Source organism: Hemiscyllium ocellatum, chromosome 22, assembly GCF_020745735.1.
Source record: "Hemiscyllium ocellatum isolate sHemOce1 chromosome 22, sHemOce1.pat.X.cur, whole genome shotgun sequence".
Lineage (NCBI taxonomy): Eukaryota > Metazoa > Chordata > Chondrichthyes > Orectolobiformes > Hemiscylliidae > Hemiscyllium > Hemiscyllium ocellatum.
This window is the reverse complement of record NC_083422.1, coordinates 43,106,099-43,122,759: the sequence shown is the minus strand read 5'-3', so window position 1 is coordinate 43,122,759 and position 16,661 is coordinate 43,106,099. Positions and strand designations below refer to the sequence as shown.

At 39.9% G+C, this 16,661-nt stretch overlaps 1 protein-coding gene across 1 annotated transcript; it reads right to left on the bottom strand.

Moving 5' to 3' along the window:
• Window positions 1-241: 241 nt before the first annotated feature.
• On the bottom strand, window positions 242-16,227 carry kcnk18 (potassium channel, subfamily K, member 18). The gene is made up of 3 exons (XM_060841801.1): window positions 15,936-16,227; window positions 15,557-15,712; window positions 242-1,077 (listed from the first exon to the last, which is right to left on the bottom strand). Exons 1-3 carry the CDS (start codon window positions 16,225-16,227, stop codon window positions 242-244), a joined length of 1,284 nt encoding a protein of 427 aa, XP_060697784.1.
• Between the last annotated feature and the right edge of the window lie 434 nt (window positions 16,228-16,661).

Below are 16,661 nucleotides of genomic sequence, written 5' to 3'. Positions count from 1 at the left end.
TATACATCAGTAGTAGAAACTTGGTTTAACTCCATAATTTTAAACACATTCTCTCACATAATGTACACATTAATACATCTTTCTGCTACATCCTGCTGATACAGATTTGTTCAATACTACAAACCTAATTGATACACATTTACTCAATCATGATTTAACTTTAGAAGCAAAACAAAATAATTAATGAAACTCAGTTCGATTATCCCTCACCGCAATGCAGAATAATTGTTGGCCTTGGGTTTCAAATTACTTTAAATTTGTTTTTCTTTCCACCATTGATCCATATACTTACTTCATGGTAGCATAATGCTATCCTGTTCTGGGTTAACTTAAAAGCCATTGACATGATTGCCATACCAGTAATAATTAAAATAGACATTATCATGAAAAAATTTGGATGTTCAGGCACAAAATCTCCAAAGCCAATTGTGGTAATTGTAATAAAGTAGAAATAAAAAGAATCAAGATATTTCCATTTTTCCCAAATTGAAAGTATCCCTGCACCAAAAAGAATGTAGGCAATAATAACACCTATGATAATCAGGATTGGCACATCAAACTTTTCGAGTTCTTGTCCCAGACATGGAAAAAAACTGTCGCCTTCAACTGGCTTTAGATCCAGCTGGGGACATGACTTACTCCGACTTCTCTTGCAAAGCTCAAAAGTCTTCTGATTAAAGTTTTCTTGAACAATTAATTTTTCGAATATTTCAGTTTTCCTCAACAGCTCAGATTTCTTTTTGACAGAAGACTGACTGTTCAACACACTTTTTATGCTCATTGGTGTAATGATCACATGCGAGCCCCCTTTCATAGAGATGGACCTTGTTGCCGACTTTGCTTCCGATTTTGAGAAGCTCTGTTTGAATGAAGACAACCTTGAGGGGGGTTCTGAGGGTGGTGGAGATGTATTCTTTTTTAGTCGCTTTCTTACGTGGTTGTAAACTTTGGAAAGTAAAGCTGCCAGCTTGTCTCCAACGTCAGTGATGACTAATAGCATAATGGGGATTCCAAACGTTGCGTAGAACATGCAGGCAATTTTTCCTCCTACTGTTAAAGGATAAATATGACCATAACCTAAAATTGAAAAGGAATATGTTATTCAGCATGTCAGTAGAATACTAGGCAATCGCTACGGGCAGTTTCTCTGACTATCATATTTATACATGTGCTGTTTTCTTTTACATGCTTTCTGGGTCTCTAATATTCTGTTACCCTGTCAATTCAGAAAAAGACAAAGTATTTGGATGCTGAATTGCTGCAGCTGCTATGCAGAGTGCCAATGCCAATGAGAACATAGAACATAGAACATTACAGCGCAGTACAGGCCCTTCGGCCCTCGATGTTGCACCGCCCTGTCATAGTAATCTGAAGCCCATCCCAGCTACACTATTCCATGCACGTCCATTTGCCTGTCAAATGGCGACTTAAATCCACTTAAACTTGGCGAATCTACTACCGCTGCAGGCAAAGCATTCCATACCCTTACTACTCTCTGAGTAATTGCTCATGAAAATGTTCATCTGACAGTCTAAGGATGCAGAGTAGGAAGTTTAGGACTGAAATGGACAGAGATTGGTGAGCCTGTGAATTCTCTGCCACAGAAATAGGTGGAGGCCAAAACATTGAATGTTTTCAAAGAGCATTTAGACGTAATACTTAGGGCTAAAGGGTATGAGGTGAAGTAGAAGCAAAATACTAAATTAGATGATCAAACACTGAATGGCCTAATTTTGTTGCTATTTTTGATATTTTTACGTTTGACTACTATTTCCAGTGAAATCAGAAGTGCATTTAGAAAGGATATGCTGTGCAGTGACCTCAGTTTGCAAATTCAGGTCTATATGAATGAAACCAAGTCTATCAAATTGCAATTTAAATATGGTCATTGAAGCTTCATAGATTATTAGTGAATATAAGAAAGAACTTCTGTTTTAGAGATAAATGCAAGATATTCACCAAAGCAGAAATTATTTTCCATTCTAATAATGCTGGTAGGTGTAGGGGATACAGGATAACTAGAGAAATAGAGGGTTTGATTAAGAAAACGAAGGAAGCATATGTCAGCAATAGACAGGAGAGATCAAGTGAATCCTTACAAGAGTATATTGACTTTAGGAGTATACTTAAGAGGGAAATCAGGAGGGCAAAAAGGAGACATGAGATAGGTTTGGCAAATAGGGTTACGGGGAATCCAAAGGATTTTAACAAATACATTAAGGACAAAAGGGTAACTAGGGAGTAAATTGGACCCCTCAAAGATCAGCAAGGCAGCCTTTGTTTGGAGCCACAGGAGATGGGGGAGATACTAAATGAGTATTTTACATCAGTGTTTAATGTGGAAAAGGACATGAATTTATAGAATGTATGGAGATAGATGGTGACATCTTGAAAAATGTCCATATTACAGAGAAGGAAGTGCTGGATGTCTTGAAATGCATAAAAGAGGATAAATCCCCAGAACCTGATCAGGTGTACCCTAGAACTGTGGGAAGCTAGGGAAGTAATTGCTGGGATCGCTGCTGAGATATTTGTATCACCGATAGTCACATGTGCGTCATAGAGTCATAGAGATGTACAGCATGGAAACAGACCCTTCGGTCCAACCCGTCCATGTCGACCAGATATCCCAACCCAAACTAGTCCCACCTGCCAGCACCTAGCCCATATCCCTCCAAACCCTTCCCATTCATATACCCATCCAAATCGCAATTGTACCAACCTCCACCATTTCCTCTGGCAGCTCATTCCATACACGTACCACCCTCTGTATGAAAAGATTGCCCTTTAGGTCTCTTTTATATCTTTCCCCTCTCACTCTTAACCTATGCCCTTTAGTTCTGGACTCCCTAACCCCAGGGAAAATACTTTGTCTATTTATCCTATCCATGCCCGTCATAATTTTGTAAACCTCTATAAGGTCACCCCTTAGAGGTGTCCAGAACTAGAGGGCATGGGTTTAGGGTGAAAGGGGAAAGGTATAAGAGGAACGAAAGGGACAACTGTTTCATGCAGAGGGTGGTGCATGAGCTGCAAGAGGGAATGGTGGAGGCTAGTACAATTGCAACATTTAAAAGGCATCTGGATTGGTATTTGAATAGGAAGGATTTTGGAGGGATATGGGTCAAGTGCTGGGACTATATAAGGTTGGGATATCTGGTAAGCATGGATGAGTTGAAGTGAAAGGTCTGTTTCCGTGTTGTACATCTCTATGACTGTATGACTCTATAACCACACTGTTTTACAGACTTTTTTACTTGTAGTACTGTCAGTCATCAATGTGAATGTGATGGACAATGATCTTTCAGCAGATTTTCCATAGCCTCCATTTTTCTGGTTCTGACGTAAGATCAAAGACTCAAGCATTGAGTTGGCTTTTCACTCTGGAGTGGACAAGTCTGTGTGAAATACATTTACAAAGTGTATTTATTCAATTGGGAGGCATTATGGTCCCAAGAATTGAAAGCTAACACCAGGGTCTTCACAACTATGTGATGATTAAAATTACCATGGCTCTCAATTTAAGTACCTCTGGTTGTTTTCATAATGGTTTTGGACATCAGCAGCAGCAGGCAGTTTGCTGTGAGCTGAGTGATCTCACGGGTTACTGATGCAATCTTTGTGGCAATAATTCATCATCTTCATCAGCCAGCAGGAAAGAAATACACTGAGATCTGCCAACATTACTGAATTCCACAGGGTTTTATAGGCTGAAAGTGCATAACCCTTCATAGTCCTTATCACAAATGATGTCTGCATGTCAATAGGAATGGTTTTCATTTGGATAATGTCCAACTCTCCTACAATCCTTGGTGTTGTTAGTTGAATCCCAGGCCAGATGGTAAAGAATGCAACTAGACAGCACTCCCTTTCTTGATAATGTGTTTTTACAGAATGCTGCTTTATGTCTATGTATCACTTGAGTAACCCAGCCATCTTTATATTCTTTTGAAAACTAATAAGTTCAATTCATCCAAATTAACCAGATGACTGTCCCTTAAAGATGCAATCATCTCCTTCTTTTCCACTGAATTTGAAATAATGCAACTAAAAAGGAACTAAATCAAACCAGTTTATCAGATATCTGTCTTTATAACTAAGGTCAAATCACAAATTTTAAATTGGAAGCTGATTTGGTGAATGATTCTGCACTCCTGCCCCTGCAGGGTGCATTGGTCAAAGAGCCACTCCTCTCTATCTATCTTATTTTGATAAAATCAATTAAGTGAAGTCCAGAAACAGCACTTTGAAAGGATACTACAAGGAAAGAAAATCCCAAAAGGAAAGCTACAAAATGTAAAGTTTGGTTTTGGGGGTAAGCGATGCACTCCAGTCCTTGTTGTGCCCACTGGTTGCAGAACTATATCTCTTTAGAAGTGGCTCAGTAGTTACCACTGCTGTCTCATGGTGCCAGGGACCCAGGTTTGCTTACAGCCTTGGATGACTGTCTGTGTGGAGTTTACATGTTCTCCCCATGTCTGCATGGGTTTCCTCTAGGTGCTCCGGTTTCCTCCCACAGTCTAAAGGTGTGCTGGTTATCTGGATTGGCCATTGGTAAATTGCCCAGTGATGTATAGGGATGTGCAGGCCAGATGGATTAGCCATGGGAAATGCAGGGTTATAGAGTAGAGGATGCTGGATCTGGAGTGGATGCTCTTCAAAGGGTAAGTGTGGACTTGATGGACTGAATAGCCTCTTAGTGCACTAAAGGGATTCTAAGTGATTTATGTATTTAATTGATCAATTCTCTTTATTGGTATATCTTAACAATGTAGTAACATGCCATTACAAGTAATGAGATATCCGAGGCTGCCCCTACCTGTAATTATAATGTTTCCTTCATTTGGCAGCACTCAACATTTCCCCTTTCAACTAAACCATAGGCTGCTAGGTGACAAGAGCTATCCCGTCAGCCAGTGTCTTATGATCAGGAGCACAACCACCAGCCCAGATACCAATGCAATAAAACCCATGAAGCAATAGAGGTTCTGGCTGAAAGAAAAATCATACCCAAAACATACCAAAACAGATTTACTTCAGTAGCTCAAATAATTCCATCTTCATTTAACAAATGACTGCAAGATTGATCCCTTCCTACAAATTATCCTTATGACTGTCCCTAGTGACTGTCTTGTACACTCAGTTAGCTCATCTTGTGCTCTCAGGAGATGTGTTGCTGGGCTAATGTATTCCTTCTCATTGTTTCTGTACACTAGGGTGGACCTCTTTAATATATCTTGGATATGCTTAATGCCAGCATCCAAGCAAGTGCCTGGAAACTCAAGATTAAGTGATCTTTCCATGGGCAGGGCTGCTGTCTTCTTCTGTTCACTGAATACAATATGGAACAAAACAGAGACAGAGAGAACAGCAGAAAATGCTGGACAAACTCAACAAGTCTGACAACATTTGTAGAGAGAGAAACAGAGTTAGTGTTTCATGTCCATTGACTCTTCTCACTGTGGATGCTGCCCACCCTGCTAAAGTTTCTCATAAGTCTGTTCTGCTTTTAAATGAGACAGGGACAGATCTGTTGCTCTTGAGTTAGTAGCAGGTTTTTTTATGCCAAATATGTGATAGTTAAATCTAAGTGGAGGAGGCAAGCAATATGGTTCTAGATCCTTTGGTGCTTATTAACTAGCCCCACCAGTTGCCATGCTCCTGATAGATCTCCTGCCACCAACTTGTTCTTAAACTGGCAGCAGCACATGGATGAAGAGTAGCTCTCTTCCTGTGGCTGCCTGCCCTTGGTCTGGTGAGTGAACTTGCCCCTGCAAGAAAGGAGGAAGTGACTCAGTAAATGTGACATGAGACGTTTTGAGGAAGTGCAACCTTCCTGCATTATCCCCTATGTCTTTAAATTCTCATAGTAAGCAAAAATCTATCTATTGTGTATGGCTGTGAGGATTGACACTGAAATGTGTCATAAGCACCACTGAGTAAAAAGTGAGGTCTGCAGATGCTGGAGATCAGAGCTGAAAATGTGTTGCTGGAAAAGCGCAGAAGGATGCTGCCTGACCTGCTGCACTTTAACCAGCAATACATTTTCAGCATAAGCACCACCCACTATGATGATATCATATGGAGTTGTGGGCAGAATGGATCAGGTATGTGTGGGAGTGAGACCTGATATTTAGATTCTCCTCATTGTCTCTCCAACAATGCCTTTTTTAAAATTAATTCAACCTGAAACTAGAAACAACGTCTTATTAACAGCATTTCTGCTCATTTTTCTTCTCCTGTGCAGACATCCAAGGTCTATGCACAACTGTGACTTCTGGACCTGTAAGTCAGTGCTGTGAATGGCAGTTGGCATGGACCCTAAGGACAGCTTTACGCCCAGCTTAGAGGATACGTATTAATTGCAAAACACTCAAAGAGGATGATCAGAGACCTTTACCATGAGCAGCATTTCATACAGTGTAGTGAGCTCATACAACACCATTGACCCTGATCTTGGATGTACTCACTGAACACATATACTTCCCTGGGGTAGAGAATTCTAAAGATTCGTATCCTTTTGACTTTAAAAGAAATCTCCTCAACTTCAGTCCTAAATGATTAAACTCGTTTTCCAAGGCTGTGGCCCTGTGTTATACATTATCAATCTAAAGGAATAAATTTCACCCCATGTACCTTGCTAAGCTCTTTAAGGATTTTATGTTTCAAATAGATCATTCCCACTGTGTTAAACCCCAGGGAATATGGACCTACTCAACTCAATCCCATGAGACTTAATCACACTCACTCTGGCTCAGATGTGTCCTTCCTTCAGTCCAGAGACCACAACTGGACAAAATACTCCCAATATAGCATCACCCTTATTCTCCAATCAAAAACTCACGCATCTTTTTCCTTCCTCATTGTGTGCTATATTTTCATGGTAACTTTCTGTGATTCATGTACAAGCACATTTTGGTTCTTCTGATTTCCCAGTCTCTCACTTTTCGAAAATTTGTTTAATTTTTCCTGCAAACATGAATAACTTTACACATGACTGCATTGTATGTCATCTGTTGTGTTCTTGTTCAGCCTCCCGATCTGTTTAAATCACTCTGCAGAGAAATAATAATCAGTTAGACGGCTTACTTTAGTTATGCTTGTGAGATCCTTGTATTTTTACTGCATTGTGTTCAGGTTCTGGGGGCTGGATAATTGGTCTGGTATTGATTCATTCTGTCAACTCTGCCCTCTTGTGGCAGCTAGCTTGTTTTGATAACTTCTTGGCACCTGTTGGGTAGAAGATATACCTCCTCTACTGACCACCAGTCAATAACTCCACCATAGTGTCAAAAAAATGGAGGAATCAGCTTCTTCTGTGACCTGTACAGTCCTCAGATAAGTTTTCCTGCAGCCAAAGAGACTATTCCCGTTAAGAAGTGGAGACTACCATTACATTGCATTAAAATGTGCACTATTAATGGGTGGGATTGAGAAGTACATCATCCATTGTGCATTCAAAGATGGGCTTAAATTAATTTCAGCACTGTGACAACATTCTTTGACAAAGATAATTGGAAAAAGTTTGATAGAAATTGGCGATACTAGGAGAACTCATTACAGTTTGATACATTTGATGACATTTGTTGATTCTTAAGGGATCCAAATGCTAAATGCTTTCTGAATTTAGTGGGTGATGAATTGTGCCATGATTCTTGAGTTAAATTTTGGTTACCTTCTAAAAGTTTAGTTAGAACTTCATTACTTATGAGTTGTGGGATTTTAAATAATGAAAGTAATGTGCGAACTTTAAGCTAGAGAAAATATATTGTTCATTTAAAGCAATAAGAGCTTCAATTTAGAATTAGAACTAGCTTTATTATACTCAAATCAGTAGTGAAAGATTTACAAGTCACCACTTACGGTGCCACCTTAGGAACAAAGGTACCTAGGTACAGATTCGTAACTATAAATTCTTAGGGAAAAAATATTAGAAAAGGAAAGAAATAAAAAGTCGAGTATTATAGATCATAGAATTAAATTAGAAAATGAAGAAATAAAATGTTCAGAATAACAGCATTACAACCCTGTCCACACTGGTACCCAGTCTCTAATCTGCCTCAGGCCTCTATTCTGGTCTTTATCTCAAGGCCTGAGGACTGCTCTGGAATCATCTTGAGGCTGGAGGTCCGCTCTGAGGTCATGCTGGGCTGAAAGACCACCACAGCAGGCCACCGCAAAGGTTTTAAGAATTAGATTCTTCAAATGTTATGCCAAATATGTCTACATTATTTTTCCATCTCTATTTTAAAGGGGATATTAATCTGCTAAAAATTGGTAGAAAGACATCCATTAAAATTATTTACAAAAGAATTTCACATTAAACATTAGACTAATAGTAAGTCTATTACTATTCAAAATATATCAAAGAATTAATTTAACATTCCTTTGTTACTGTATTATGACTACAGCTTAAAATTGATGGTGCAATTAAAGGAAATTGGTGGTTCACCTTACTGGTGAATGTGTTTCATATAGTAGTATTTGAAGATCCTCTTTTTAAAGAATATTGGTTGTTGCATGTAAAGGTTACACAAAGTGCAAATGTGGATTTGACTCAGATGATTCAATACTCAGTACATTGTGCTTTTTATTTAGGTGCTGATATTGAAGCCAGACCCCATTTATGGGGTGAATATCTCTTTTTGATATTTCTTAAGGTATTGGATTAGTTTCAATTACCGGGCAGCATGGGTCCTTATTACAAAATAGCTATAAGATTGTCAGTCTCAGTCAGATAGGCCAGACAGAATGAATTGGAAAGAAAAATGTCATGTTGACATCAATAAACAATAGATATATATTCCTGGACAACCTCAGAGTGAACTTGTACTGGATATCAAACCACTTACATTGCGAGTGAATAGCTGACATGAATGACAGAATGTTCTTTCACATCCTTCACTTTGATGTACACATGTTCAAACATGTTCAAAACAAAGGAAAAATTCCATAAGTCGATACCCCTTCAAACCTGGAGACTCCTCCTTGGATATTACATTGAGCCATTGGAAAATAATGTTGGTATTGTTGACATAGCTTAGAGGAAGTCGGGTAGAATACTATACCTGCAATTAAATGATTGTCTATTAAACTACATTGTGGCCCGTTACTCCTTTAAAAGAGAACAGCCAGACCCAAGTAATTGATTTTGTGATTTGTTTTGAGATAATTCTGTAAGACTTCATGATGCAAGTCTTTCAAAATGCTTGCCAACTAATAGTAAGTGTATTACTATTTAAAATATGTCAAAGAATTAATTTAACATTCATACTTTATTATGACTATATCTTAAAATTGACGGTGCAGAGTTCAAAATTATTTGAATTAATGGAAATGTATGGCCTCACTGGTGGAAGTGTTTCATTCAAAAGGAAAAGAAATACTACACTTTTGTGCACTGATCCTTTTATCCCTTTCACTTAATGTTAATCACATATTTATGGTATCAATTGTTCATGAAAATGAAAGCCCCCATTTAAGCCGGATAGTATTGTTCAGATGAAAGCCTAAGATTCACTGCTTGCAACATTACATTTCATTTTCTCTGTATTTATCCTATGAGAACATTTCTTTACTACTAATAATGATTACAAATTTCTTTTAATAATTAGGTCATTGGGATTTTATTCATAACTTTTAGCAATTAAATCATTGGGATTTGCTTCTAAAATGAACTTTCCAGGTCCTTGTGCCATGGGTAACAAATCAGTTCATCTCAATAGGAAATTGCCAGTTGGGACTTTATAGATATTCCCATTCAAACAGTGACAACAATGGTAGTCTTGCTAGGTGTACTTGCCTACAGTCCTCAAGCTCATCTGCTGGGGGGATCAGCCAGGCTCCAATGTACATAGATATCAGGAAAATGACAGATGCTATTTTTGCACAAGATAATATCTTCATTATTGTGGTTGATAAGACCCTCAACCATGTCCAACTCATCTCCCACACTTCTGTTCTTCCACTCCCAGAACAACAATAAGGTTCCCGATCTCCTCATTTTCTGATCCATCAGTCTTCACATTCAAAAGACCATTTTCTGCTATTTCTTTCATCTCCAACAGGATGCCACCACCAACCACATATTCCCCTCCCCTCCAGTGTCAGCATTCTACCATTCCCTTCATGGCATCCTGGTCCACTCTTTCATCATTCCCAACGCTTCTTCACTCCCTCATGGCACTTTCCCATGCAAGCTCAAAAGGTTTAATACTTGCCCATTCACTTTGCCCCCTCCTCACTGTAATGTGTCCTAAGTGCACCTGCCATGTGAAGCAGTGTTCCACTTACACTTAGAACATAGACACACTTGAACCCATCTCTGTGTCCGCAAGTATTCCCTGTCAGCGCTACCTTCTCCCCAGCCTCCCTACATTCTTGGACATCCTGAAAAACAGCTAACCTACTTGCTGGACTACAAGTCCGGATCCCATCCCCCTGCCAAATTAGTTTAAAACCCACCCCCCCCCAACCAAGAAGAGTGCTAGCAAACCTCCCTCCCAGAATATTGGTGCCCTTCTGGTTCAGGTGCAACCCATCCTGCGTATACAGGTCCCACCTTCCCCAGAATGCAGTCCAATTGACCAAATACCTGAAGCCCTCCCTCCCACACCATCCTTGCAGCCACGTGTTCAACTGCACTCTCTCCCTATTCCTTGCCTCACTGTCACGTGGCGTCGGCAACAACCCAGAGATGACGACTCTGTCCGTCCTAGCTTTTAGCTTCCAGCCTAACTCCCTGAGCTCCTGAATGACCTCCCCACCCCTCTTCCTATCTATATTGTTGGTGCCAATGTGCACCATGACTTCTGGCTGCACACCCTCCCCCTTAAGGATTCTGAAGAATCCTTCTTTCAATCTTCTTTCAATCCATTTTCTGCTCAGGCATTTCACAGCCTCTAGTATTCAATATTGATTTCCACAACTTCAGAATGTGAGCTCAGTACTCTAGTTTTCTTAAATACCTCACCCTCTCCTGGCTGTGTCTTCTTTGTGTTTTGTGGGCTTTGATCTCAGTAGAGTGGATTCATTTTCTTGACTCTAATCTCCAGCATCTGCAGTTCTCACTTCCACCTTCCTAACTTGTCCACTTACTCCTCCTCTGCCTCTGTCCAAAACATTAAAAAACGTCATTTTCTGCTCCCTTCAGTCTAAAGAAGAGTTAAACTGAACTCAGAATATTAACACTGTATTTCTCTCCTCAGATGCTGCCAGACCTGCTGAGTTTCTCATGCAAATTTTGTTTTTGTGACAGAATTTCTGTTTCCAGACTCCTCTGCTTGTTGTTTTATACATTTTATCCAAATTTAATTTGAATTCATATTAATATATACTGATTTTATAATTGCGTGTCTCCATAAATATGGTTTAGATTAGATTACTTACAGTGTGGAAACAGGCCCTTCGGCCCAACAAGTCCACACCTACCCAAATACTACGGGCAATTTAGCATAGCCAATTCACCTGACCGCACATCTTTGGACTGTGGGAGGAAACCGGAGCACCCGGAGGAAACCCACGCAGACACAGGGAAAACGTTCAAACTCCACACAGTCAGTCGCCTGAGTCAGGAATTGAACCCGGGTCTCAGGCGCTATGAGACAGCAGTGCTAACCACTGTGCCACCGTGCCACAGCTACAAAAGACAGCTATGAAAAGGATTTTAATCCCCCTAAAATTACTTTTTGTAAGGAATCATAATATAATGAGAATTGCAGCTCACACACATCCACACTCACTTAATTGCCTGCAGATTAAGGATTTTAAAATATTTGTTCACAGGGTGTGGCTGTCATCGCTTTGGTCAGCACTTATAACCCAACCTTAATTGACCTTGAGAATTATTTCATTTGCAAATTTGCATTTTTAATTCAAAGCTTCTCCCTTAGTTTTAATGAACTGAAAACCAAAGACGGCATGTCTGTTGCATTCTGATCTATTTTACTGGTACTAGAAGCCCTCTATTGGCACAGTGTATTCATAAATACATCCCTGTAAGGTGAGAAAGTGATTAAAATAATATATTTTCTTTCTTTTCCAAAAGGCATATATTTTTGTTTGGGTATAGTTGGGTTTGTGTTGAATGCCCCACTTTAGCTGAATCAAATAGCTGTTTGTGCTATGACCCTTGACAGTGAATGTTAGCAGAAACAATACATTCCCACACAAAAACAGATCACTCAATCAGAATTTGTGCCATTCCTTTCATCTTTCAAGGTTCTTGCACACTTTCCAGCAATCATGATTGGATAGCAATCAAGAACAATAATACTAACTGAAGCTTACTCTCAATAGTAGTATTCATGGGCGATTTCAACTTCCCAAATATTGATTTGACGCTCTTTAGATCAAGTAGATTGGATGGGGCGGTGTTTGTGCAGTGTGTCTAGGAAGCTTTTCTCAGTATGTAGATTGTCTGACCAGAGGGGAGGCCATATTGGATTTGGTACTTGGTAATGAACCGGGACAAGTGATGGGCTTGTTAGTGGGTGAGCATTTTGGAGATGGTGACCACAATTCTGTGACTTTCACCTTGGTTATGGAGAGAGATAGGTGCGTGCAACAGGGCAGGTTTTACAATTGCGGGAAGAGTAAATACGATGCTACAAGACAGGATCTGAGGAGCATAAATTGGGAGCATAGGCTGTCAGGGAAGGATGTCGTTGAAATGTGGAACTTTTTCAAGGAACAGATATGATGTGTCCTTGATATATATGTACATGTCAGGCAGGGAAGAGATGGTTGTGTGAGGGAACCTTGGTTGACGAGGGAGGTTGAATGTTTTATAAGGAGGAAGAAGGAGGCTTACCTAAGGTTGAGGAAATAAGGTTCAGACAGAGTGTTGGAGGGATACAGGATAGCCAAGAGGGAGCTGAAGAAAGGGATTAGGAGGGCTAAGAGAGGGCATGAAAAATCTTTGGCAGGCAGGATCAAGGATAACCCCAAGGCCTTTTATGCGTATGTGAGAAACATGAGAATGACGAGAACGAGGAAGGTCCGATCAAGGACAGTAGTGGGAGACTGTGTATTGAGTCAGAAGAGATAGGAGGGGTCTTGAATGAGTACTTTTCTTCAGTATTTACAAATGAGAGGGACCGTATTGTTGCAGAGGAGAGTATGAAACGGACTGGTAAGCTAGAGGAGATACTTGTTAGGAAGGAAGATGTGTTGGGCATTTTGAAAAACTTGAGGATAGACAAGTTCCCCCGGGCCTGACGGGATATATCCTAGGATTATGTGGGAAGCAAGAGAGGAAATTGCAGAACCATTGGCAATGATCTTTTTGTCTTCACTGTCAATGGGGGTGGTGCCAGGGGACTGGAGAGTGGCGAATGTTGAGCCCCTGTTCAAAAAAGGGAATAGGGATAACCCCGGGAATTACAGGCTAGTTAGTCTTACTTCAGTGGTAGGAAAAGTAATGGAAAGGGTACTGAGGGATAGGATTTATGAGTATCTGGAAAGATACTGCTTGATTAGGGACAGCCAGCACGGATTTGTGAGGGGTAGGTCTTGCCTTACAAGTCTTATTGAATTCTTTGAGGAGGTGACCAAGCATGTGGATGAGGGTAGAGCAGTGGATGTAGTGTACATGGATTTTAGTAAGGCATTTGATAAGGTTCCCCATGGTAGGCTTATGCGGAAAGTCAGGAGGCATGAGATAGTGGGAAGTTTGGCCAGTTAGATAGAGAACTGGCTAACCGGTCGAAGTCAGAGAGTGATGGTAGATGGTAAATATTCAGTCTGGTGCCCAGTTACAAGTGAAATTCCACAGGGATCAGTTCTGGGTCCTCTGCTGTTTGTAATTTTTATTAATGACTTGGAAGAGGGAGTTGAAGGGTGGGTCAGTAAATTTGCAGACAATACGAAGATTGGTGGAGTCGTGGATAGTGAGGAGGGCTGTTGTTGGCTGCAAATGAACTTAGATATGATGCAGAGCTGGGCTGAGGAGTGGCAGACGGAGATCAACCCTGTCAAGTGTGAGGTTGTCCATTTTGGAAGGACAAATAAGAATGCGGAATACAGGGTTAACGGTAGGGTTCTTAGTGCGGTGGAGGAGCAGAGGATCTTGGGATCTATGTTCATAGCTCTTTGAAAGTTGCCACTCCGGTGGATAGAGCTGGTAAGAAGACCTATGGTGTATTAGCGTTCATTAGCAGAGGGATTAAATTCAAGAGTTGTGAGGTGATGTTGCAGCTGTATAGGACCTTGGTAAGGCCACATTTGGAGCACTGTGTGCAGTTCTGGTCACCTCACATTAGGAAAGATGTGGAAGCTTTGGAGAGGGTGCAGAGGTGATTTACCAGGATGTTGCCTGGAATGGAGAATAGGTCGTACAAGGATAGGTTGAGAGTGCTCGGCCTTTTCTCATTGGAACGGCGAAGGATGATGGGTGACTTGATAGAGGTTTATAAGATGATCAGGGGAACAGATAGAGTAGACAGTCAGAGACTTTTTCCCCAGGTACAACAGAGTGTTACAAGGGAACATAAATTTAAGGTGAAGGGTGGAAGGTATACGGGGGATGTCAGGGGTAGGTTCTTTACCCAGAGAGTAGTGGGGGCATGGAATGCTCTGCCTGTGGGAGTGGCAGAGTCAGAATCATTGGTGATCTTTAAGTGGCAATTGGATAGGTACATGGATAGGTGCTTAAGCTAGGACAAATATTCGGGAAAACATCGTGGGCTGAAGGGCCAGTTCTGTGCTGTATTGTTCTATGTTCTATGAGACCTCCCTGAGCCTTTCTTAACCATCCAAACTGACATCAATTAACTCAGTGCCGATCAACATTGACACTGTGAACTATTGATCTGCATTACTACACGTTCAAAATAAATTGCGCATTTAGCCAAACAGACAGCAGGACAACTCGGATGAGGCAATTAAGACTCAGAATAGATACCGCTGTCAGCACATTTATTTGCAGACATCTTTACCAAAGTCCCCTCTTTGGTAAAATATTTTAACCATTGGTTAGCAACAGAATGATGAATTTAGTACTTGTATTATAAATATATGTCCAACATCATTGCCAACAACTTTCAGGCTACACTTACTGATGGATGAAGCTAAGAACAAAGTGGGTTGATTAGGACATGTTATAAAATTGTCATCAATTTCTCCTTTCAGTTTTAAAGGCATGTATATTATCTTATCTAATTTTGGTAAGATGCACTAAATTTTCTATCATGTTGATATTATCCCCATGCTCGTTGCTTTTGCTCAGAACATATATCAGCACAATCAACACAGGCTATGACGGCAAAACTGTGATCATTCAGAAAGGAAAACAAGGTAATTTTTTGAAAACAAACACTTTATAGATATTGCCTCAGACAATTGATATATTTTAAGCTGGTGGCTTGAGTAAAGGCGTGATCAATATAATGAATTGGAACTCAGCACAAAGTTATTGAAACACTGGGAAACTAGTAAACACTGAGGTAACTCTGAACGAAGCTCATATTTGAAAATTAAACGAGAATCAAATTGTAAACATTCACAGGTGAAATTTGCATATTACTTCATTTAATCGTTTTAGAAACAGGTAACTTACCCACAGTTGTGAAAACAGTGCAACAGAAAAACAGAGACCCGAGAAAATTCCATTGATTTTTGTTTTCATTAAGGCTGGACCAATAACTTTGGAAATCCATCAGTTTTTTCCTTATGTTTTTCTTAAAGTACTGTTTCCCAGATGTAGTTTCAATCCCTAGAAGTAATTATATACATTAATGCCCTGGTATATCTCACAAAAGCTCTAAAAACACATTTTTGAGACATCAGGATGATATTGCATATAACAAACTCAAACATTTATAATATTTCATTTTGGATAGATTTAAGTTTTAAAGAAAGATTCATTCATATACCAAGTGAAAAGCAATTATGCAAACAATTAAAAGGAAGGTTAACCTGAGGTAAATTCAACATACCTCCTTTATCATGAGTTTGGTTGGCAATTTCCCACAGCTCATTCAAAAAAATATCATAGTTCTCTGCTGATTTGTTGGTGCTTTCTAACTGCTCAAACAGAAACGCTCCAAAAACAGCATACATTACCAAGAGGAAGACCAAAAATAAATGAGGAATAATGGCGTGCAGAATTTTGAGACTCCAAAATTTGCATTTTGCAGCAGGATTTTGCTCAGGAGCAGACATCTTATTTGCAGTAGGCAATGTAAGGGAAATGTCAGTCGCAGCAGTGTCTCTGTCTTTTAAACGCATTACTCAAGATAGAGTGCCTCACTTAAAATAACCGCCGAGTGTATAGTGATGAAGGACTTAAGGCAGTCAACAAATTAGCTGGGCTTTCAACTCCCCAAGGGGAAAACAAACAGCCTTAATAGCAACATTTGCTAGAAATTAATATTGATTCTTGCAACTTTAATGTGAGCTGGTGAAAGGAATTTTGCAGAAGTTCCCTCCGAAAGCTGACTTCATGTAGTGGAGCCACCAGTTATTGTAGATGATTGTCTGTAGTACACTGCCATCACATGGTTCCAAACATTACATAAGCTGTTTATGAACAGGAGTGTTCATTGTACAATTGACACATGTCAATTTTCAAAATTTTATCTGTGCAAAAGGAAAATGCAGCTGCTTCTACGTTAGTTTTTATTCAGAACATACAATTATCAGAACAGAGCTCCTATTGGAAT